Source organism: Ranitomeya variabilis, chromosome 8 (genome assembly GCF_051348905.1).
Source record: "Ranitomeya variabilis isolate aRanVar5 chromosome 8, aRanVar5.hap1, whole genome shotgun sequence".
Classification (NCBI taxonomy): domain Eukaryota; kingdom Metazoa; phylum Chordata; class Amphibia; order Anura; family Dendrobatidae; genus Ranitomeya; species Ranitomeya variabilis.
In genome coordinates, this window is record NC_135239.1 from 144,557,513 (window position 1) to 144,580,312 (window position 22,800).

At 47.2% G+C, this 22,800-nt stretch overlaps 1 protein-coding gene across 2 annotated transcripts in view; it reads right to left on the minus strand.

Moving 5' to 3' along the window:
* Positions 1-22,800, minus strand: part of MRTFA (myocardin related transcription factor A) — a 194,766-nt gene that overhangs the window by 43,984 nt on the left and 127,982 nt on the right. For both annotated transcript variants that reach the window (XM_077278872.1, XM_077278874.1), the window contains exon 8: positions 15,209-15,343. In XM_077278872.1, the coding sequence (XP_077134987.1) occupies positions 15,209-15,343 (135 nt within the window). The remainder of the gene's footprint in view (positions 1-15,208; positions 15,344-22,800) is intronic.

A 22,800-nucleotide genomic window follows, 5' to 3' on the forward strand; every position in this document is an offset into this window, starting at 1 on the left:
AAGAAAGGGAGTAAAAAACAAAAACACTGAAAATGGCCACGTCATGAAGGGGATAATACGGTTTCCATAATGTACTAAAGCGGGGAAACACAATAAGTTCAGTCTTGGAGAAATTCTGTTTCAGATGGAGGGAGAACATGATATTAGAGATAGCGGACAAAAATCCGTGGTATTTTGTATTAGGCTGGGGATGATTACAGGGGAAGAAGTGTATAATTTGGTGTTGTCTACAGAGATGCAGGAAAGATATATATCTTGGTACTGTGTTAGCCAGTGGATAGAAAAATATTTAGAATTGAGAGTCCTCAGTGGTTGATACCTTTTTATGGCTAACTGAAAAGATGGTAACAAATTGCAAGCTTTCGAGACTGCTCTGGTCTCTTCAGAATTTCTATTAGTCTATGCCTGATGAAGAGACCGGAGTAGTCTTGAAAACTTGCAATGTTTTACTGTCTATAGAGATGGTACTTGATATTAGAACCCAAATCTGACAATTGTTTGTCCAATAAGTGCAGTGTGTAAAGAGAAGAGGAAGGGGTTTAGGACTGAGCGTTGAGGAACCCCAATAGTAAGGGGACGAGGAGAGGAGTAAGAGCCGGCAAAGGATACCGTGAAGGAGAGGTCAGAGAGGTAGGAGGAGAATCAGGAGAGAACAGTGTCCTTGAGGCCGATACAGCGGAGCATAGTGAGGAGGAGCTGTTGATCCAGAGTGTCAAATGCTGCAGAGAGATCCAGGAGAATCAACAGGGAGCAGTTACCTTTAGATTTAGCTGTTAAAAGATCGTTAGAGACTTTAGTGAGAGCAGTTTCATTAGAGTGTAAAGAGCGTAAACCAAATAGTAGAGGTTCAAGAAAAAAGTACGCTAATCTGAGAAATAGCAGGTTAGCCGGGAGTGGACCAAGCGTTCCAGGAGTTTAGAGATGAAAGGAAGATTTGAGACAGGTCTGTAGTTAGCAGTGCAATTCTGGTCGAGGGATGGATTTTTAAGTAAAGGTGTTATGATGGCATGTTTAAATGATGAAGGAAAGCTACTAGAAGAAATTTTTTTGTTAAGTGAGTGGTGACAAATGATGAGTGAGACTGCAGGAAATGTGAGGGAACAGGGTCAGTGGTGCAGGTTATAGCCAGAGAAGCAGCGAGGACCGGGTACCTTTATTATGTAACAGGCTCAAAGATGGCAAGTGACATTAAAGTTTGGAAGGGAAAGGGATCCAGGCTCTGGAGAGTGGGCAGAAATGTCCTGATGGATGTGGATAATTTTTTTCTAGGAAATAAGTGGCCAGATCGTCACCGCTGAGGTTGGTGACTGGAGACTGTACTTTAGGGCTCAGAAGGGAGTGTAAGGTTTCGAACAGTCATTTTGGATTGTTAGCTAATGAAGTGAAGTATGATTGCTTGGCCAAACGATGGAAGCTGAAGCTGCTGATGTGTCAGGTATAATCACACACAGCTCTGCAGTGAGATCAGGAGAGCAGAGAACGGCCATCACACATCACATCGGTAACTCCTTTTTCATATAAAATCATCTCTGGAAGCAGAGTCTATAACCTGTGTGCCCATATTAAAAAGTTAGATAGGTCAAATGTGGTGATAGATTTCCTTTAAGGACTTTCCATAGAACTAATTGTTAAGGGCAAAGAGATTAGTATGTAATGAAGAATATGTTGAATAGCATATGTAAAAATTTGACAAGACTATTTCTTGGAAAAAGTAAAGTAATTTATTTATTTTTTAAATTCCATAATATTCACAGGCTTAACTCTCCATATAAATGGCCCAAAGCCTTGAGATATTATTTCAGCTTGCATTATATTTTCTGCCATAAAGAAACCAATTTTTAATCTTCTTTTCCCTGATTTCTATACCCCACATATAGCCATTTTTACACTGTTAATGCTCAAGACAAATTCAGAGGTGTTGCAAATTGTTTTAACCCCTTAAGCCCCGAGGGTGGTTTGCACGTTAATGACCGGGCCAATTTTTACAATTCTGACCACTGTCCCTTTATGAGGTTATAACTCTGGAACGCTTCAACGGATCTTGGCGATTCTGACATTGTTTTCTCGTGACATATTGTACTTCATGTTAGTGGTAAAATTTCTTCGATATAACTTGCGTTTATTTGTGAAAAAAACGAATATTTGGCGAAAATTTTGAAAATTTCGCAATTTTCCAACTTTGAATTTTTATGCCCTTAAATCACAGACATATGTCACACAAAATACTTAATAAATAACATTTCCCACATGTCTACTTTACATCAGCACAATTTTGGAACCAAAATTTTTTTTTGTGACGGAGTTATAAGGGTTAAAAGTTGACCAGCAATTTCTCATTTTTACAACACCATTTTTTTTTAGGGACCACATCTCATTTGAAGTCATTTTGAGGGGTCTATATGATAGAAAATACCCAAGTGTGACACCATTCTAAAAACTGCACCCCTCAAGGTACTCAAAACCACTTTCAAGAAGTTTATTAACCCTTCAGGTGTTTCACAGGAATTTTTGGAATGTTTAAATAAAAATGAACATTTAACTTTTTTTCACACAAAATTTATTTCAGCTCCAATTTGTTTTATTTTACCAAGGGTAACAGGAGAAAATAGACCCCAAAAGTTGTTGTACAATTTGTCCTGAGTACGCTGATACCCCATATGTGGGGGTAAACCACAGTTTGGGCGCATGGCAGAGCTTGGAAGCAAAGGAGCGCCATTTGACTTTTCAATGCAAAATTGACTGGAATTGAGATGGGACGCCATGTTGCATTTGGAGAGCCCCTGATGTGCCTAAACATTGAAACCCCCCACAAGTGACACCATTTTGGAAAGTAGACCCCCTAAGGAACTTATCTAGATGTGTGGTGAGCACTTTCACCCAACAAGTGCTTTACAGAAGTTTATAATGCAGAGCCGTAAAAATAAAAAATCATATTTTTTCACAAAAATTATCTTTTCACCCCCAATTTTTTATTTTCCCAAGGGTGAGAGAAGAAATTGGACCCCAAAAATTGTTGTGCAATTTGTCCTGAGTACGCTGATACCCCATATGTGGGTGTAAACCATTGTTTGGGCGCAGGGCAGAGCTCGGAAGGGAAGGAGCGCCATTTGACTTTTCAATGCAAAATTGACTGGAATTGAGATGGGACGCCATGTTGCATTTAGAGAGCCCTTGATGTGCCTAAACATTGAAACCCCTAACAAGTGACACCATTTTGGAAAGTAGACCCCCTAAGGAACTTATCTAGATGTGTGGTGAGCACTTTGACCCAACAAGTGCTTTACAGAAGTTTATAATGCAGAGCCGTAAAAATAAAAAATCATATTTTTTCACAAAAATGATCTTTTCACCCCCAATTTTTTATTTTCCCAAGGGTAAGAGAAGAAATTGGACCCCAAAAATTGTTGTGCAATTTGTCCTGAGTACACTGATACCCCATATGTGGGTGTAAACCATTGTTTGGGCGCAGGACAGAGGGCAGAGCTCAGAAGGGAAGGAGCGCCATTTGACTTTTCAATGCAAAATTGACTGGAATTGAGATGGGACGCCATGTTGCGTTTGGAGAGCCCCTAATGTGCCTAAACATTGAAACCCCCCACGAGTGACACCATTTTGGAAAGTAGACCCCTTAAGGAACTTATCTAGATGTGTGTTGAGCACTTTGACCCAACAAGTGCTTCACAGAAGTTTATAATGCAGAGCCGTAAAAATAAAAAATCATATTTTTTCACAAAAATGATCTTTTCACCCCCATCTTTTTATTTCCCCAAGGGTAAGAGAAGAAATTAGACCACAAAAGTTGTTGTGCAATTTGTCCTGAGTACGACGATACCCCATATGTGGGTGTAAACCATTGTTTGGGCGCATAGAAGAGCTCAGAAGGGAAGAAGCGCTATTTTACTTTTCAATGCAAAATTGACTGGAATTAAGATGGGATGCCATGTTGCGTTTGGAGAGCCCCTGATGTGCCTAAACATTAAACCCCCCCACAAGTGACACCATTTTGGAAAGTAGACCCCCTAAGGAACTTATCTAGATGTGTTTTGAGAGCTTTGAACCCCCAAGTGTTTCACTACAGTTTATAACGCAGAGCCGTGAAAATAAAAATTATTTTTTTTTTTCACAAAAATGATTTTTTAGCCCCCAGTTTTGTATTTTCACAAGGGTATCAGGATAAATTGGACCCCAAAAGTTGTTGTCCAATTTGTCTGGAGTACGCTGATACCCCATTTGTGGGGAGGGACCACTGTTTGGGCGCATGACAGAGCTCGGAAGGGAAGGAGCGCCATTTGGAATGCAGACTTAAATGGATTGGTCTGCAGGCGTCACGTTGCATTTGCAGAGCCCCTGATGTACCCAAACAGTACAAACCCCCCACAAGTGACCCCATATTGGAAACTAGACCTCCCAAGGAACTTATCTAGATGTGTTGTGAGAACTTTGAACCCCCAAGTGTTTCACTACAGTTTACAACGCAGAGCCGTGAAAATAAAACATATTTTTTTTCCCACAAAAATGATTTTTAGCCCCCCAAATTTTTATTTTCCCAAGGATAACAAGAGAACTTGGACCCCAGAAGTTGTTGTTCAATTTGTCCCTAGTACGCTGATACCCCATATGTTGGGGTAAACCCCTTTTTGGACGCACGGGAGAGCTCGGAAGGGAAGGAGCACTGTTTTACTTTTTCAACGCAGAATTGGCTGGAATTGAGATTGGACGCCATGTTGCGTTTGGAGAGCCCCTGATGTGCCTGAACAGTGGAAACTCCCCAATTCTACCTGAAACCCTACCCCTAACCGTTTACTGAACATTTTCTGACAGTCATAAGTGCCACGTATATAAGTGCCACGTATATAAGTGCCACGTATTTAAGTGCCACGTATTTAAGTGCCACGTATTTAAGTGCCACGTATTTAAGTGCCACGTATTTAAGTGCCACGTATTTAAGTGCCACGTATTTAAGTGCCACGTATTTAAGTGCCACGATATTTCAGTGCCACGTATTTCAGTGCCACGTATTTCAGTGCCACGTATTTCAGTGCCACGTATTTCAGGCACTGAAAAATACGTGGCACGTAAATACGTGGCACGTAAATACGTGGCACTTAAATACGTGGCACTTAAATACGTGGCACTTAAATACGTGGCACTTAAATACGTGGCACTTAAATACGTGGCCACTGAAATATCGTGGCACTTATATACGTATATACGTATATAAACGTATATTTCAGTGCCACGTATTTCAGGCACTGAAAAATACGTGGCACGTAAATACGTGGCACGTAAATACGTGGCACTGAAATACGTGGCACTGAAATACGTGGCACTGAAATACGTGGCACTGAAATACGTGGCACTGAAATACGTGGCACTGAAATACGTGGCACTGAAATACGTGGCACTGAAATACGTGGCACTTAAATACGTGGCACTTAAATACGTGGCACTTAAATACGTGGCACTTATATACGTGGCCACTGAAATATCGTGGCACTTATATACGTATATAAACATATATTTCAGTGCCACGTATTTCAGTGCCACGTATTTCAGGTTAGGGGTAGGGTTAGGGTTTTTTGTTTTTTTCTTGTTTTCTTGTGTTTTTCTATAAAAACGCATGCGTTTTACCGCGTTTACATGCATTTTTTCACACATGCGTTTTTTTTAAAAAACGCATGCAGATAAAAACGCAAGTGTGAAACCAGACTAAAAGACGCTTTTTATAGCAAAAAAGTTTTTGCGTCTCCACATTTTGAGACCTATAATTTTTCCACATTTTGGTCCACAGAGTCATGTGAGGTCTTGTTTTTTGCGGGACGAGTTGACGTTTTTATTGGTAACATTTTCGGACACGTGACCATTTTTTATCACTTTTTATTCCGATTTTTGTGAGGCAGAATAACCAAAAACCAGCTATTCATGAATTTCTTTTGGGAGAGGCGTTTATACCGTTCTGCGCTTGGTAAAATTGATAAAGCAGTTTTATTCTTCGGGTCAGTACGATTACAGCGATACCTCATTTATATCATTTTTTTATGTTTTGACGCTTTTATACGATAAAAACTATTTTATAGAAAAAATAATTATTTTGGCATCGCTTTATTCTGAGGACTATAACTTTTTTATTTTTTTGCTGATCATGCTGTATGGCGGCTCGTTTTTTGCGGGACAAGATGACGTTTTCAGCGGTAACATGGTTATTTATATCCGTCTTTTTGATCGCGTGTTATTCCACTTTTTGTTCGGCGGTATGGTAATAAAGCGTTGTTTTTTGCCTCGTTTTTTTTTTTTTTTTCTTACGGTGTTTACTGAAGGGGTTAACTAGTGGGCCAGTTTTATAGGTTGGGTCGTTACGGACGCGGCGATACTAAATATGTGTACTTTTATTGTTTTTGTTTGTTTTTTTTAGATAAAGAAATGTATTTATGGGAATAATATTTTTTTTTTTATTATTATTTATTTAGGAATTATTATTTTTTTTTTTTACACATGTGGAATTTTTTTTTTTTACTTTTTTACTTTGTCCCAGGGGGGGACATCACAGATCGCAGATCTGATAGTGTGCACAGCACTCTATCAGATCCGTGATCATACTTTCATCGGAGCAGGCTGCAGCTTTCATCTGCAGCCTGCTCCGACCCGGAAGTGCTCCCTTCAGGACCCGGATACAGCCCCTCGGCCATTTTGGATCCGGGGCCTGCAGGGAGGAGACGCTCGGTACAAGGTGAGTACATTCCCTTGTACCGATCGTCTCAGGGAAGCCCGCAGGGAGCCCCCTCCCTGCGCGATGCTTCCCTGTACCGCCGGTACACCGCGATCATGTTTGATCGCGGTGTGCCGGGGGTTAATGTGCCGGGGGCGGTCCGTGACCGCTCCTGGCACATAGTGCCGGATGTCAGCTGCGATATGCAGCCGACACCCGGCCGCGATCGGCCGCGCTCCCCCCGTGAGCGCGGCCGATCGCGTATGACGTACTATACCGTCACCGGGAATTAAGGCCCACCCCACCTCGACGGTATAGTACGTCATATGGGATTAAGGGGTTAAACATTTTAACATTTAAATTTTTTTTTTAACTTTTATGTTTTAAACGTTGTATTCCATTTCTCCACCACGGCTGATCAGGATGACCACTACTGAATCCAGACTGACACCATTCAATATATTACAGTAATTATTGCCTCTTATTGTTCTCCCAACACAAGAGATCTTAAGTTCTATACTTCATTCTTCTCGCTGTTTGAATCTGTGACACAAGGTATGATCGTCTTGTATGGCGACTTGATCTGCACCAATGACCCTCGTGTAGACAGGATCTCTAGTCAGGCCAGTTTGCTTTCTTTTACCTCCCTGTACTTCATTTCAGCAGGGTCCCATTCTTTATCAGTTTGGGAATGCCTGGCAGGAAGTCCATCCAACTACCTGAGATAAAACTTCACTCCTCTGCTCCTCTCCAACTCTTTACATGTGTCAAACATTTTAGTCTACATCCTATGACTAAGGGCGCCTCTGTTGTGTCAGAAACACATCAGGTTTTATACTGTTTCCTTGATCCTTGTTTTTAATGAAAAAAAAAACCCAAAAAATATAACGGAAGCCAATGTCATAAGTACATATACAACAAAACTTTATTTAAATCATGATTAAAAACACTTTCATAAAAAACTTATAATTTTACCAACCAAAGTGGGCTCTTAGGACTGCACGTGCAGGTTATGTATCACTTCCATTTCCTTTTTAGTTAACATGCACTTAGCGTGGGGTTAGGTTTTTTGGTTGTGACTACTATTAACCATTCAGTGGCAGCTACTTAGATTGGTTTACATAGCACTAAGCACTTTATGTATTGTTCATTCCTGTATCCACCCATGTTTACCAGTTACTGGGTATGGTACCTGTGAAGGAAGCCCCTGTTCCTCCCACGTCACCAATCTGTGACGTCACTACACAGGCACAGCTCTCCGGCGCCCCCTTTGTCTCTCAGGTCAGTAAGGGAACTGCACCTAGAGCAAATGGCCGCCGGGGAGACTGCCCTGTTACCCACACTGGGTATTCTAGGATTCGCAATCAGAGTAAAAGGATCAGCCCAAAATTAATTTATGATTTAATTGCCTTAAGGGCGCACTAGGTAATTACAAGAAATATACAATCACAATATATCAAGAGTTACAGTCAGAGTACAATATAACAACAATGATACAAGGCTTAAGGTATAAAGCTGGAGGTCAATTTACCAGGTTAGAGGTCGCTTGTGGAAGCCGGGGGGCGCAGCTTTCCGCAGGTCCAAAACGTTAGTTGCCGGGCAGCCCCCAGAAAGCGTGTGCTTGCCCCCGTCTGGCTGGCATATGCCCTGTTTCTTAGTTGGTCATCTTCTGTGCGTGTCCGACTCTCCACATGTTCCAGCTCTTAACCCTGCTGTGTCCATCCCCCTGTAGCTGGGTGGGCTTAGCAATCTCCACCCCTCTGCCTCCCTGCAAGATTTATTCCAATATCTAATAAATGGGATAACTTCTCTCAGGATGATCGGATCAGTACCCGGGCAGTACCAGCGCCTGTGGTTTGTTCTGCCGGTCGGACAGGGATCAAACCTGGACCCATTCGGTCCCCGTGGGAGGCTGATCTCTATATCTCGGGTTTCAGACCCCCCACGGACACAGGAGTCGCACTATTAGATGCACAATTTCTTTAGGACGAGGGGAATATTTTTATGAGCCGGTACCTCGGATTATGCGTCCATAATTCATGATTCCCTGTTGTAGACGGTTTGACTGGACAGCCATAAGAGATGTGTATCCAGTGGCCACTTGACATGCGTGGTTTAATTAAGCCCCCAGGCATTTCCAAGCCCCCTGCTGGTGTGGCTTCCTCCCTGAGCTTTGAAGTACCTTCTGCAATCTACACTGAGCTCAGCCGATTACCATACTAATAGGCACTATGTCCATTAGAAAAGGTGGGGGCCAGGAGCACTCCTCTCTGCAGACCTGTGACCAGGAGACAAAATGGAGTCACGCCAATCTGTGTTAGTATGCCCGTCCAAGATGGCGGCTGTTCCCTCATCACACCTCCCTGCTTTAGAGGGCGCTAGGGGGCATCACATTCCGGTGTTCCCCCGTGCGCCCTTCCGCACCTTCTCCTTGCCGGGACAACCCATCAGCATTACCATGGTCTCTGCCCCCTCCTCTGTCTCTCTCCGAGGCTGTCTCTGCCTCCTCCTCTGTCTCTCTGAGGCAGTCTCTGCCTCCTCCTCTGTCTCTCTTTGAGGCCGTCTCTGCCCCCTCCTCTCTCTGTCTGAGGCTGTCTCTGCCCCCTCCTCCTCCTCTCTCTGAGGCTGCCTCTGTCTCCTCCTCCCTCTGTCTGAGGCTGTCTCTGCCTTCTCCTCTGTCTCTCTCTGAGGCTGTCTCTGCCCCCTCCTCTCTCTCTCTGAGGCTGTCCCTGCCCCCTCCTCTCTGTCTCTGAAGCTGTCCCTGCCTCCTCCTCTGTCTCGCCCTGAGGCCGTCTCTGCCTCCTTCTCTCCTTCCCTGAGGCTGTCTCTGCCTCCTCCACTCTCACTCTGAGGCAGTCTCTGCCTCCTCCTCTGTCCCTCTCCGAGGCTGTCTCTGCCTCCTTCTCTCTTTCCCTGAGGCTGTCCCTGCCTCCTCCTCTGTCCCTCTCTGAGGCTGTCTCTGCCTCTCCCTCTCTCTTTCTGAGGCTGTCCCTGCCTCCTCCTCTGTCTCTCTCTGAGGCTGTCTCTGCCTCCTCCTCTCTGTCTCTGAGGCTGTCCCTGCCTCCTCCTCTGTCCCTCTCTGAGGCTGTCTCTGCCTCTCCCTCTCTCTTACTGAGGCTGTCCCTGCCTCCTCCTCTGTCTCTCTCTGAGGCTGTCTCTGCCTCCTCCTCTCTGTCTCTGAGGCTGTCCCTGCCTCCTCCTCTGTCCCTCTCTGAGGCTGTCTCTGCCTCTCCCTCCCTCTCTGAGGCTGTCTCTGCCTCTCCCTCTCTCTCTGAGGCAGTCTCGGCCTCTCCCTCTCTCTTTCTGAGGCTGTCCCTGCCCCCTCCTCTCTCTCTCTCTGAGGCTGTCTCTGCCTCCTCCTCTCTGTCTCTGAGGCTGTCCCTGCCTCCTCCTCTGTCTCTGAGCGGATAGGGTACCCCTAACTGTCGGTCCCTGGGCCACGCCTCCGGTGAACCCTGCTGGACCGTTACCTGGAATAGCCATCCCTGGTCCCAGACCACCCGCTTGCGATCTGACTCCCTAGGAGGCTGTGCCGCCTGCTCCTTGAGAGCTTTCAGGCTAGCATCAGCTTCCAACGCTGCCTGAAATCCCTGACTCGATGTGGCGAGAATGGACGACACTGCCACATCCGCTGTCAGCTCCCCGGGATCTGTCTCCTGGCCGCTGTCTGACTCGGCCGCCACTTGGTCAGAGAGGGGGAAGCCTTCGGACCTCTGCAAGGCTCCTTGGGCTCCGGCGCTCCCACTCCTGGTGACAGCGGCCACGACCGCTGTGCCCATGGGTAGCGCCTGCTTCCCCCCGGCTCCTGACCAAGTCGCCGGGTCAGGCAGACTTCTCTGCCCTCCTGACATCCCGGGTGTGGGGAACTCCTGCCCTGAGGTCTTACCTGGTGGCTCCTCTCCCGGGATGCCTCCTCCCCCCATGGCCTGTTCCTCTTCCTGCAGGGGCCCTAGACTCAGCAGGCTGGATTCACTTAGGGGCCCTACACTGCCCATAGCAGCCCCTCCCTCCACCTCTGAGCTCTCCCCTACAGTCTCCTCACCTGTCCTCCCTGTGAGCCCTGTGGGTGTGGTGTCAGTGTATGGATTACCCTCAGGTTTCAATCCCTCCTCCACTGTTGGAGGCACATTCAACACATCAACATTCACAGTAGAGTCATGACATTCTTGGGGAGCCGAACTTGGGGGTTCAGTGGCCACATACTGAGACACTATCCGCCCCAAATCGGTCCCAAGTAATACATTGGCAGGAATATTTGACGTTACTCCCACCTCCCGCACTCCCCTCCCGGCACCCCAGTCCAAAAACACCTAGGCGACAGGCAGCGCCGGTTCCACGCCTCCAATTCCGGAGACGGAAAGGGTTTTTCCCGGTACCAAGTCTTGAGGGGACACCACCTCAGGACGTACCAGTGTTCGTTCAGCGCCTGTGTCCCGCAGTCCCATGACTGCTGTGCGGCCGATAGTGACGGGTTGGTAATTGTCCAGGGTCCTCCCACCACCCCCTCCCACACATAAAACAGTGGACGGTTTTGGGGACAGGGATGGGGCCTTAAGACGCTGGGGACATGCAGACTTGAAGTGTCCCAGCTGGTTGCAGTGATGACAACGTCTGGGTTCTGCGCCTGGCCTGGAGAGGGCAGCAGGGGGGTACACCCCTTGCACTCTGGGGGCTGGGGAAACAGGGGCAGGATTGGGCTTACCCCCCCTCTCCAGGTGCTGCTGGCAGGCTTCTTCGGCTCAGGCACCCTGTTATTGGCATACTCATCTGCCAGGGCGGCTGTAGCAGAAGCCCCCTTCGGTTTCCGGTCACGAAGGAACTGCTGGAGGTCCTCTGAGCAGTTCCACAAGAACTGCTCCATGACGAACAGTTCCTGGACCTCCTGGCGGGTGGTGAGCGCTAGACCCGAGGTCCAGTGCTCTGCAGCTCTCAGCAACGCCCGCATGTGGTCGGTCCAGGTGTCCTTTGGGCCCCGCTGCAGGCTCCGGAACTTCTTGCGGTAGGACTCCGGGGTGAGGTTGTAGTGTTGGATCAGGGCCCGCTTGATGCTGCTGTAGTCCTGCTCCGCCCCGGCAGGTAAGTCCGCCAAAACTTCCAGGGACTTACCCCTCAAACGGGGGGTCAGGTATCTTGCCCACTGAGTCGGGGCCAGATGGTGTTGAAGGCAGGTCCTTTCAAAGGCCAGCAAGAAGGAATCCAGGTCTCCATCCTTCTCAAGCAGAGGGAAGTCCTCGGCCTGGACTTTGGAAACCCTGGACTCTGGTGGTGCTGGGGCGTCCAGCGGGAGCCCGTGTTGAGCCATCTCCAGTCGGTGCTGGCGCTCCGCTGCTCTCTCCGCCGCTGCTCTCTCTGCCACTGCTTGCTCCGCTGCCCGCTCTGCAGCTTTTTCGGCCCGCTCCGCTGCCTCACGGCGTTCTGCACGCTCTTGCTCTGCCGCTTCACGGCGTTCTGCACGCTCGGCCTCCGCTGCCTTCTCTGCAGCTGCCATGAGACTCATATAGGCGTCTTCATTACCCGCCTCGAGACGTGCCACTGCCGCTGCAACAAGGGCCTCTGATGTGGACAGGCTGGGGCGGGTAGGTGGTGGGTAGTCCCTTGCCGGACTAAGCACGGGTGGCTGGCTCCTTGGGGAGTCTGGGCTGAGCTCCCCCTCGCCTTGAACAGTAAAGTCCACCACCACCTCCTCATCGACCATAGCACTGGCCTGTGCCCTCACTGCACTCCTGGTGCCCTCTGCCATCTTTGGAACCTCTGGTTACTGACACAGCTGTAACCCTGACCTTGCACACAACTTATTATATTTACACTCTGACCGTCTAGTGCTGGGCTGACCTTAAGACCCCAGCAGTGAAAGTTACCACTGGTAGTCTTTAGTGTCTGGGAGTAGGAGTCCCACGCACACTATTACTCTGATCCCACGTACGCTGCCACCACTGTGAAGGAAGCCCCTGTTCCTCCCACGTCACCAATCCGTGACGTCACTACACAGGCACAGCTCTCCGGCGCCCCCTTTGTCTCTCAGGTCAGTGAGGGAACTGCACCTAGAGCAAATGGCCGCCGGGGAGACTGCCCTGTTATCCACACTGGGTACTCTAGGATACGCAATCAGAGTAAAAGGATCAGCCCAAAATTAATTTATGATTTAATTGCCTTAAGGGCGCACTAGGTAATTACAAGAAATATACAATCACAATATATCAAGAGTTACAGTCAGAGTACAATATAACAACAATGATACAAGGCTTAAGGTATAAAGCTGGAGGTCAATTTACCAGGTTAGAGGTCGCTTGTGGAAGCCGGGGGGCGCAGCGTTCCGCAGGTCCAAAACGTTAGTTGCCGGGCAGCCCCCAGAAAGCGTGTGCTTGCCCCCGTCTGGCTGGCATATGCCCTGTTTCTTAGTTGGTCATCTTCTGTGCGTGTCCCACTCTCCACATGTTCCAGCTCTTAACCCTGCTGTGTCCATCCCCCTGTAGCTGGGTGGGCTTAGCAATCTCCACCCCTCTGCCTCCCTGCAAGATTTATTCCAATATCTAATAAATGGGATAACTTCTCTCAGGATGATCGGATCAGTACCCGGGCAGTACCAGCGCCTGTGGTTTGTTCTGCCGGTCGGACAGGGATCAAACCTGGACCCATTCGGTCCCCGTGGGAGGCTGATCTCTATATCTCGGGTTTCAGACCCCCCACGGACACAGGAGTCGCACTATTAGATGCACAATTTCTTTAGGACGAGGGGAATATTTTTATGAGCCGGTACCTCGGATTATGCGTCCATAATTCATGATTTCCTGTTGTAGACGGTTTGACTGGACAGCCATAAGAGATGTGTATCCAGTGGCCACTTGACATGTGTGGTTTAATTAAGCGCCCAGGCATTTCCAAGCCCCCTGCTGGTGTGGCTTCCTCCCTGAGCTTTGAAGTACCTTCTGCAATCTACACTGAGCTCAGCCGATTACCATACTAATAGGCACTATGTCCATTAGAAAAGGTGGGGGCCAGGAGCACTCCTCTCTGCAGACCTGTGACCAGGAGACAAAATGGAGTCACGCCAATCTGTGTTAGTATGCCCGTCCAAGATGGCGGCTGTTCCCTCATCACAGTAACCCTTATAAGGAGAGAGGTTTCTCTATACAAAGTTGATATACGTACTTTCTATGTGGATTGATCTTTAATGGCAATATGCATTACTATATCTATTGACCCACTTTGAATAGTCATTCTACCCCTATATATATTGGTTTCTATGGATACGTTAAATGGTATGTGATGCATGATCTGCATTTTTGCAGTCTTTTTTTGCATGTGTATCCCCACTTTGGTTGATAAAATTATACGTTTTTTATGAAAGTGTTTTTAATCATGATTTAAATAAAGTTTTGTTGTATATGTACTTATGACATTGGCTTCCGTTATATTTTGGGGGTTTTCTATGATTTTTTGGAAGTGTCAGTTATATAGGCCTGGTTCAAATTATAGGTCCTGGTTTTTAATGGTTTGTGAATAAACTGGACTTTAACATTGGATGGTTGTGCCGGATTCCTTTCTTCCTCCTCGTCTATCTCCATCCTGGACATAGATTATCTTTCAGCGTGGTGAGCTCCATGCCTTTTCCCCTTTCTCTATATTTTTGTCCAGCTTGTTTTTGTACCCAATCTGACCGCTATACTCTCAGTGCCCGGATCAGACCACATCCCTCACACATTATTATGCGCGGCACTCTTACCAATCTGACTGTAGCTGACTAATTCAAACTGGAGTGGGTTTTTTTTTACATTAAAACATCCTTATTACTTAAGACTCTTAAATATTTTCACACCAGCCCTTTTGCCTACTCAGCAATTTCTCTTTGGGAAGCTCATCATGTGGTTCTTAGAGGCTGATGCATTCAAGCAGCCTCAGATAAAAAACGGACGTCCAAGTAGTGAGTCCTTGAGGTACAAGCTTCTTGGTGAGAGGGGGGGGGGATTTAAAAAGACCATTCGTGGCCAGTTGAGGTGGATATGGCCAGGGATCAGAACTAATTAGATTTAGGCCTATCATAGATAGGAGAATATTCTATTAATTGGTCAGAGAGAAAATGCAATACTGTTAAACTAAAGCCACTTTTCACCACCCAATTAAACTGTATACTAGACAATGTGTGGTGGCTTCTGATCCACGCCAGATTTTAGAAGAGTTCTTAGATCATATCGGCAACCTGTATGCTGACTCACATCCTTTAAGTCTAGAGGCGATTTCTGCTCTTCTCTCCTCTGTCAATTTGCTCATTATGACATTTTCTTTAGAATTAATCAACATACAGTGGTGAAAATAAGTATTTGATACACTGCCGATTTTGCAAGTTTTTCCACCTACAAAGAATGGAGAGGTCTGTAATTTTTATCAAAGGCACACTTCAACTGTGAGACAGAATCTAAAAATAAAAACCAGAAAATTGCACTGTATATTTTTACATACCGGTAGTTTAGTTATCTAAAATGGTAAGTATACTCTTTGTTTTACCTTTATGAGTGCTGTAAAGGATTTGTGCTCCGAGAGTGGGAGACCGTTGCTGATGTTTAAGTTACTGGACTTTGGCAGCCCACAGGGAATGTGTTTTTCTCCATGTTCTGGTCCTAGCTGCACCCACGCAAGAGTCTGCAATTAAAGAACAGTAAAACTATGTAAAACGTGGTTCACTGTTGGAGAGGGTGAGCCTTCTCCTTCCTCCAGATTTATTGCGAGTGCTCAAAGGCAAGTGTTACCTGGCGCCTGTGATGCTTGTGGCGTTTATTTGTCTGCAAAAAGGCTCATAATGAAAATTACAGAGACCCTCCAATCACAAAAATGCCTGGAAATCCTGACCACATTCTCTTTAAAAAGTTTTATTTTTTACACTTTTAGGCTGTGTGCACACATTGCTGATTTTTAGCGGGTTTTTTTCCGCGTTTTTTCGAGATAAAAACGCTATAAAACCGCAAAAAAACAGCATACAATATGCATCCAATCATTTAGAATGAATTCTGCATGTTTTGTGCACATGATGCGTTTTTTTCCGTGAAAAAAACGCAGCATGTTCATTAATTTTGTGGGTTTTTTGCGGATTTCCCACTATAAAATGCATTGGGGAAATGTCCGGAAAAAAACGCACCAAAAACGCGGCAAAAACACGTCAAAACCGCGGCAAAACTGCATGCAGATTTCTTGCAGAAAATTTCAGGTTTTTCTCAGGAATTTTCTGCAAGAAATCCTGACGTGTGCACATAGCCTTAAGGTAAGTTCACACAGGGCGTTTTTCCTGCTTTTTTTTCTGCAGCAAAACCTGATCTTCTTGGCAGGAAAGAAACTGCATCAAAAACGCAGATTTAGATGCGTTTTTGGTAAGTTTTTTGTTGCGTTTTTGTTTTTCTCTTTGTCCATGCTAATGTCCTTGAATTTTTAGCAGCAAAAACGCAGCAAATAATGATACCATTCAAGTCAATGGGTGAAAAACGCTGAAAAAACGCAGCAAATAGGCTGAAAGAAGTGACATGCTCTATGTCCAAAAAACGCAGCAAAGCACAAATACTGATCACACAAAAAACCAACGTGTGTGCATGAGATTTCTGAAATCTCATAGGAATTGCTGGTACTGTAAGGCTATGTGCACATGTTCAGGATTTCTTGCAGAAATTTCCTGAGCAAAACAGGACATTTTCTGCAAGAAATCCGCATGCGTTTTTTTCGCGTTTTTACCCCGTTTTTGGTGCGTTTTTTTTTTTTGGCAGATTTTTCCGGAGGTTCCCAATGCAATAATATAGTGGGAAATCCGCAAAAAATCCACAAAATTAATGAACATGCTGCGTTTTTTTTTTAACGCGATGCGTTTTTTTCACGGGAAAAAAACGCATCATGTGCACAAAAATTGCGGAATGCATTCTAAATGATGGAATGCATAATGTATGCTTTTTTTCGCATTTTTATAGCGATAAGTGATAAGAGAATCAAAACACTGCATCTACCCCAAAATAGAACGGTCAGATCAAGCAACAAAAAATAAACCCTCGCACAGCAGCCTATCTCAAAAAAATAAAACGCTACGGGTCTCAGAAAATGGCAACATAAAAATATTTCTTACAAATTTTGGAATTTTTTTTCACTACTGTATTTAAAAAAAACACAACCCTATGCATGTTTGGCATCTGTGTTCTTTTACTGACCTGGAAAATCATATTGTCAGGTCAGTTTTACCATATAGTGAACACTAAAAAAAAAAAAAAAACAACTATACACTATATGGTAAAATCAATGGTGACATGCAAAAGTACAACTTGCCCTGGAGAAAAGAAGCCCTCATATGGCTAGATTAATGAAAAATAAAAAGGTTATGACTCTTGGAATAGGGGGAGGGGAAAAAAAGCACAAAAATAGAAAATCGGAAGGTCATGAAGAGGTTAACTAATCCAATAGCTGAATCCTCCTTAGGGGACAGTCCTGGCACTTGCTGGACTTCCTTGGGTGCCTTGATTCCTTCTTCACGTCAGTTCAACTGCTTTGTCTGATGTTCTTGATGATACATCAACCATTTATTTTAAGGGAAATCTTACAAGCAGCAATGTCCTTGCCTGCAAAGCTCGTTGGGTGCAAAGCAATGATGATGACTGCATACATTTCCTTGGAGGGAACCACGGTTAACAGAAGTCAGTAATTTCAAACACCAGCCCTATTCAGAGCAACAAGGCTTCTTACAATTCAGTCAGCATGACAGTGACACAAGCTGCTTTGTTCTCTCTGACACTACTCATGCGCTAACGAGATCACTGAAATTATATCATACTAGATGGCAGCCCGATTCTAAAGAATCGGGAGTCTAGAATCCATATATACTTTATTTATTCAAATGTAAGAATAATACAATTAATAAATAATAGTAAAAAAGAACAAAAAATGGCTGCACTCACCAGCTCTTGACAATTCTTGACAGTACGGCACATTTCTGATTGGTCGCTCGCGGCAGGCGGCAACCAATCAGAAAAGTGCCGCGCACCACGAAGGCATATATCTTTGTCCACCCTGAGCGGGTGTAGGACGCTGGTGACGTCACTTATCTCCGGACATTATCTCCGGACAAAGCCACGGAAGTTGGCACAAATTGCCGGAAGTAGTATTCTAGGCAATTATATATTAGATTTTAATGTTATCAGTGTTTACCTTTGAACGTTTATATTGTATTGTCCTGTCGCCAGCCATGTGTACGATTATCGGCCGAAAGCCTCTCTGGAACCAATAATCACCCCATGTAAAGGTATCTTTATAAGTTAAAGATTCAGAATACTATGACTTTTATCATATCCTGAACAGTCAAGTTTTTTATGAACCGTTAAGGTTTTCTGGTTGAAGTAAAAAAAACTCTGAGTGTTTACAGTTTGAAACCATAAAATGTTGAAAAATTGTCATTCTTGAGTATATCACTCAATGGTGCTCATAAACGTGTCAAATTTGATCTATAATATACTTTAATATACGTTACTTTAATCTTTAATATACTTAAGAACAGGGCCCCAGACATCACACAGGGGGTCTGAAACACCGCACAGTGGTCCAAAATATCGCTGAGCTCTGCCTGGGGCCCCATATGCTGCCTGGGGCCCCTGTGCTCTGCCTGGGGCCCCATATGCTGCCTGGGGCCCCATGTTCTGCCTGGGGCCCCTGTGCTCTGCCTGGGGCCACTGTGCTCTGCCTGGGGCCACTGTGCTCTGCCTGGGGCCACTGTGCTCTGCCTGGGGCCCCATATGCTGCCTGGGGCCCCTGTGCTCTGCCTGGGGCCCCATAGGCTGCCTGGGGCCCCTGTGCTCTACCTGGGACCACTGTGCTCTGCCTGGGGCCCCATATGCTGCCTGGGGCCCCTGTGCTCTGCCTGGGGCCCCATGTTCTGCCTGGGGCCACTGTGCTCTGCCTGGGGCCCCATAGGCTGCCTGGGGCCCCTGTGCTCTGCCTGGGACCACTGTGCTCTGCCTGGGGCCCCATATGCTGCCTGGTGCCCCTGTGCTCTGCCTGGGGCCACTGTGCTCTGCCTGGGGCCCCATATGCTGCCTGGGGCCCCTGTGCTCTGCCTGGGGCCCCATATGCTGCCTGGGGCCCCTGTGCCCTGCCTGGGGCCCCTGTGCTCTGCCTGGGGCCCCTGTGCTCTGCCTGGGGCCCCATGTTCTGCCTGGGGCCCCTGTGCTCTGCCTGGGGCCACTGTGCTCTGCCTGGGGCCCCATGTTCTGCCTGGGGCCACTGTGCTCTGCCTGGGGCCCCATAAGCTGCCTGGGGCCCCTGTGCTCTGCCTGGGACCACTGTGCTCTGCCTGGGGCCACTGTGCTCTGCCTGGGGCCCCATATGCTGCATGGGGCCCCATATGCTGCCTGGGGCCCCTGTGCTCTGCCTGGGGCCCCTGTGCTCTGCCTGGGGCCCCTGTGCTCTGCCTGGGGCCCCATGTTCTGCCTGGGGCCCCTGTGCTCTGCCTGGGGCCACTGTGCTCTGCCTGGGGCCCCATATGCTGCCTGGGGCCCCTGTGCTCTGCCTGGGGCCCCTGTGTTCTGCCTGGGGCCCCTGTGTTCTGCCTGGGGCCCCTGTGCTCTGCCTGGGGCCCCATATGCTGCCTGGGGCCCCTGTGCTCTGCCTGGGGCCCCATATGCTGCCTGGGGCCCCTGTGCTCTGCCTGGGGCCACTGTGCTCTGCCTGGGGCCCCATAGGCTGCCTGGGGCCCCTGTGCTCTGCCTGGGACCACTGTGCTCTGCCTGGGGCCCCATATGCTGCCTGGGGCCCCTGTGCTCTGCCTGGGGCCACTGTGCTCTGCCTGGGGCCCCATATGCTGCCTGGGGCCCCTGTGCTCTGCCTGGGTGTAGGACACTGGTGACGTCACTTATCTCCGGACATTAGCTCCGGACATTAGCTCCGGACAAAGCCACGGAAGTTGGCACAAATTGCAGGAAGTAGTATTCTAGGCAATTATATATTAGATAAGCAGGTCATTTTGTGGCAGCACCGCGTTTTGAGACCAACTTCATTTTTTAGGTAAGATAGGACTGCTTTTTAAAAAAAAATTAATCTGATGCCTCTTTATAACAATCTGGACTTAAAGGGAACCTGTCACCACGTTTTTGGAAGATGGGATAAAAATAGCGTTAAATAGGGGCAGAGGTGGGCGTTACATTAGTGTGTGTGTTATGCGTTTATTACCCACCTAAGTTGCCGAAATAACTTTGCAAAGTCTCCGTTTTCGCCTGTCAATCAGGCTGGTCAGGTCACATGGGCGTGGTGTCTTCACCCAGATTTGGCGTAGTTTTCCGTTGGTGGCGTAGTGGTGTGCGCATGCCCAAAGTCCGGAATCCTCTTCCAGGGGATTTAAAATAGCGCGGTGTTCGTTATTGCATTGGTGATCGGTGGGCGCGGCCATCTTCCTTTGGCCGCGCGTGCGCAGAAGCGGCGCTCTGCTGGCCGCGGCTTCAGGAAAATGGCCGCCGCGATATCCATCTGCGCACGCGCGGCATCCCGCGGCCATTTTCCTGAAGCCGCGGCCAGCAGAGCGCCGCTTCTGCGCACGCGCGGCCAAAGGAAGATGGCCGCGCCCACCGATCACCAATGCAATAACGAACACCGCGCTATTTTAAATCCCCTGGAAGAGGATTCCGGACTTTGGGCATGCGCACACCACTACGCCACCAACGGAAAACTACGCCAAATCTGGGTGAAGACACCACGCCCATGTGACCTGACCAGCCTGATTGACAGGCGAAAACGGAGACTTTGCAAAGTTATTTCGGCAACTTAGGTGGGTAATAAACGCATAACACACACACTAATGTAACGCCCACCTCTGCCCCTATTTAACGCTATTTTTATCCCATCTTCCAAAAACGTGGTGACAGGTTCCCTTTAATGAAGACTGCCACTGTTAAAACTGCAAACTTCAGTCAGACAGGCGGGTCTCTGACAGCTTCTCCCCACCCCATGCCTTGGATTCAGAGGTCTTTGCCTACACACGAATGCTGAAAAAGACCTGTTAGTTACTACCAGTTGAGAAGACATTGGGGACCCCATCTGTCTGACTAGCCTGCCGCGCGGCTTAGTCTCTGGTGGCTATTAAAAGCAGGTTATCCTCTGAAGCGCCGCAGTGTTTCAGAGTAAATTATACCTGGCTTAGATCTTACAGCCTCTGTCTGATAGATGCTGCACACTAATTGGGCGGCATGTATTAGCTTCACTTTAAAGCGAACCTGTCAGCAGGATTGTGCACAGTAACCTACAGTGTCAGGTAAGCGCCGTTATACTGATGAAAATGATATCTGGGTGTTGAAATCTGTCTTGTGGTTGTTGTTCAATCTTTATTTTCAGTTTTGAGTTAATGATATGTTTGTGCTCCGGGGCGGCCATATGGTGCTCTGCTTAGGTACCGATCACTGATCCCTCAAGACCAGCCCCCTATTTTACATACTGAATATACTATTGGGAGGTTAGAAAAAAAAAGTAACCTCATCAAAATGGCGGTGGCGCCAGGACTGTAGCATTATACATGCCCATATGCTTTATTCCTATTCTATCGTGGGGTAAAAAAAATCTTGAAGATATTTTTTTAACCCCACGATAGTATGGGAATAAAGTGTATAGGCATGTATAATGCTACAGCATAGGCACCGCCTCCATTCTGATGTTTTTTTTTTTTTTCTAAACCCACAACAGTATAATCATTATGTAAAGAAGGGGGCAGGTCAGTGAGGGATCAGTTACCTGTCATAAGCCCATAAGGATAATAAGTATGTAAGCAGAGCACCACATAAAGACCCCCCTCAGGCCACCCCGAACCACGAGAAGATCATTAACTGAAATTAAAGAATAAACAACAACCACAAGATGGATTTCATCAACCAAGGTATCATGTTACTCAGTATAATGGCATCAACCTGACACTGTCTATAGGTAGGTTACTGTGCACAATCCTGCAGACAGGTCTCCTTTAAGTAGAGGAAAAACAGTAATCCCTGTTTCTGTGTAGGCATAGCAGCTAGTCTCCATGCACTAGCACAGAGACAACGACGAAATACAGTGAACAATGCATGACAAAAATCACAGAAAAGGAGATAATAGGGTATATATATATATATATATATATATATATATATATATATATATATATATATATATATATATATATATATATATATATATATATATATATATATATACCGTATTTTCCGGCGTATAAGACGACTGGGCGTATAAGACGACCCCCCAACTTTACCAGTTAAAATATAAAATCTTCTTAAAAGTCGGGGGTCTTCTTATACACCCTATGTCGTCTTATAGGGCCGGTGAATATGTGCCTTTTGGGGGGGGGGGGGGGGAGTGATCCTGATGACGAGGGGGCGTCTCACAGGAAAGTGAGTATCCCCCATTACCTTATCGTAGCGGTGCAGCGTGGGGGTCTCAGTGCTGGGAGTGGCGGCGGCGGCTGCTGTGCTCTGGTGCGGCGGCTCCTCTTCTGTGTGGGGCCTCTGTGCTGTGGGGTGGCGGTGGCGGCGGCATATCTTTATCCAGTTGGGGCTCCTCCGGCATCTCCTTAGCCCTGGAGGCCCCGCCGCAACTCCATCGGTGCAATGCAGCGGCCATTTTCCCGGAGGCAGCTCAATAGGTGCGATGCGGTGGCCTCCGGGAAAATGGCCGCTGCTCAGATTCAGATCTCGTCCCGAAATCTCGGGACACGAGATCTGAATCTGAGCAGCGGCCATTTTCCCGGAGGCCACCACATTGCACCGATGGAGTTGCGGCGGGGCCTCCAGGGCTAAGGAGATGCCGGAGGAGCCCCAACTGGATAAAGATACGCCGCTGCCGCCGCCACCCCACAACACAGAAGAGGAGCCGCCGCACCAGAACACAGCAGCTGCCGCCGCTCCCAGCACTGACACCCCCACGCTGCACCGCTAGGATAAGGTAATGGGGATTACTCACTTTCCTGTGAGACGCCCCCTCGTCATCAGGATCACTCCCCCTCCCCACCCACCATATACACCGGCGTACAAGTCGATTCCCGGCGTATAAGACGACCCCCGACTTTTAAGAAGATTTTCGGGGGTTAAAAAGTCGTCTTATACGCC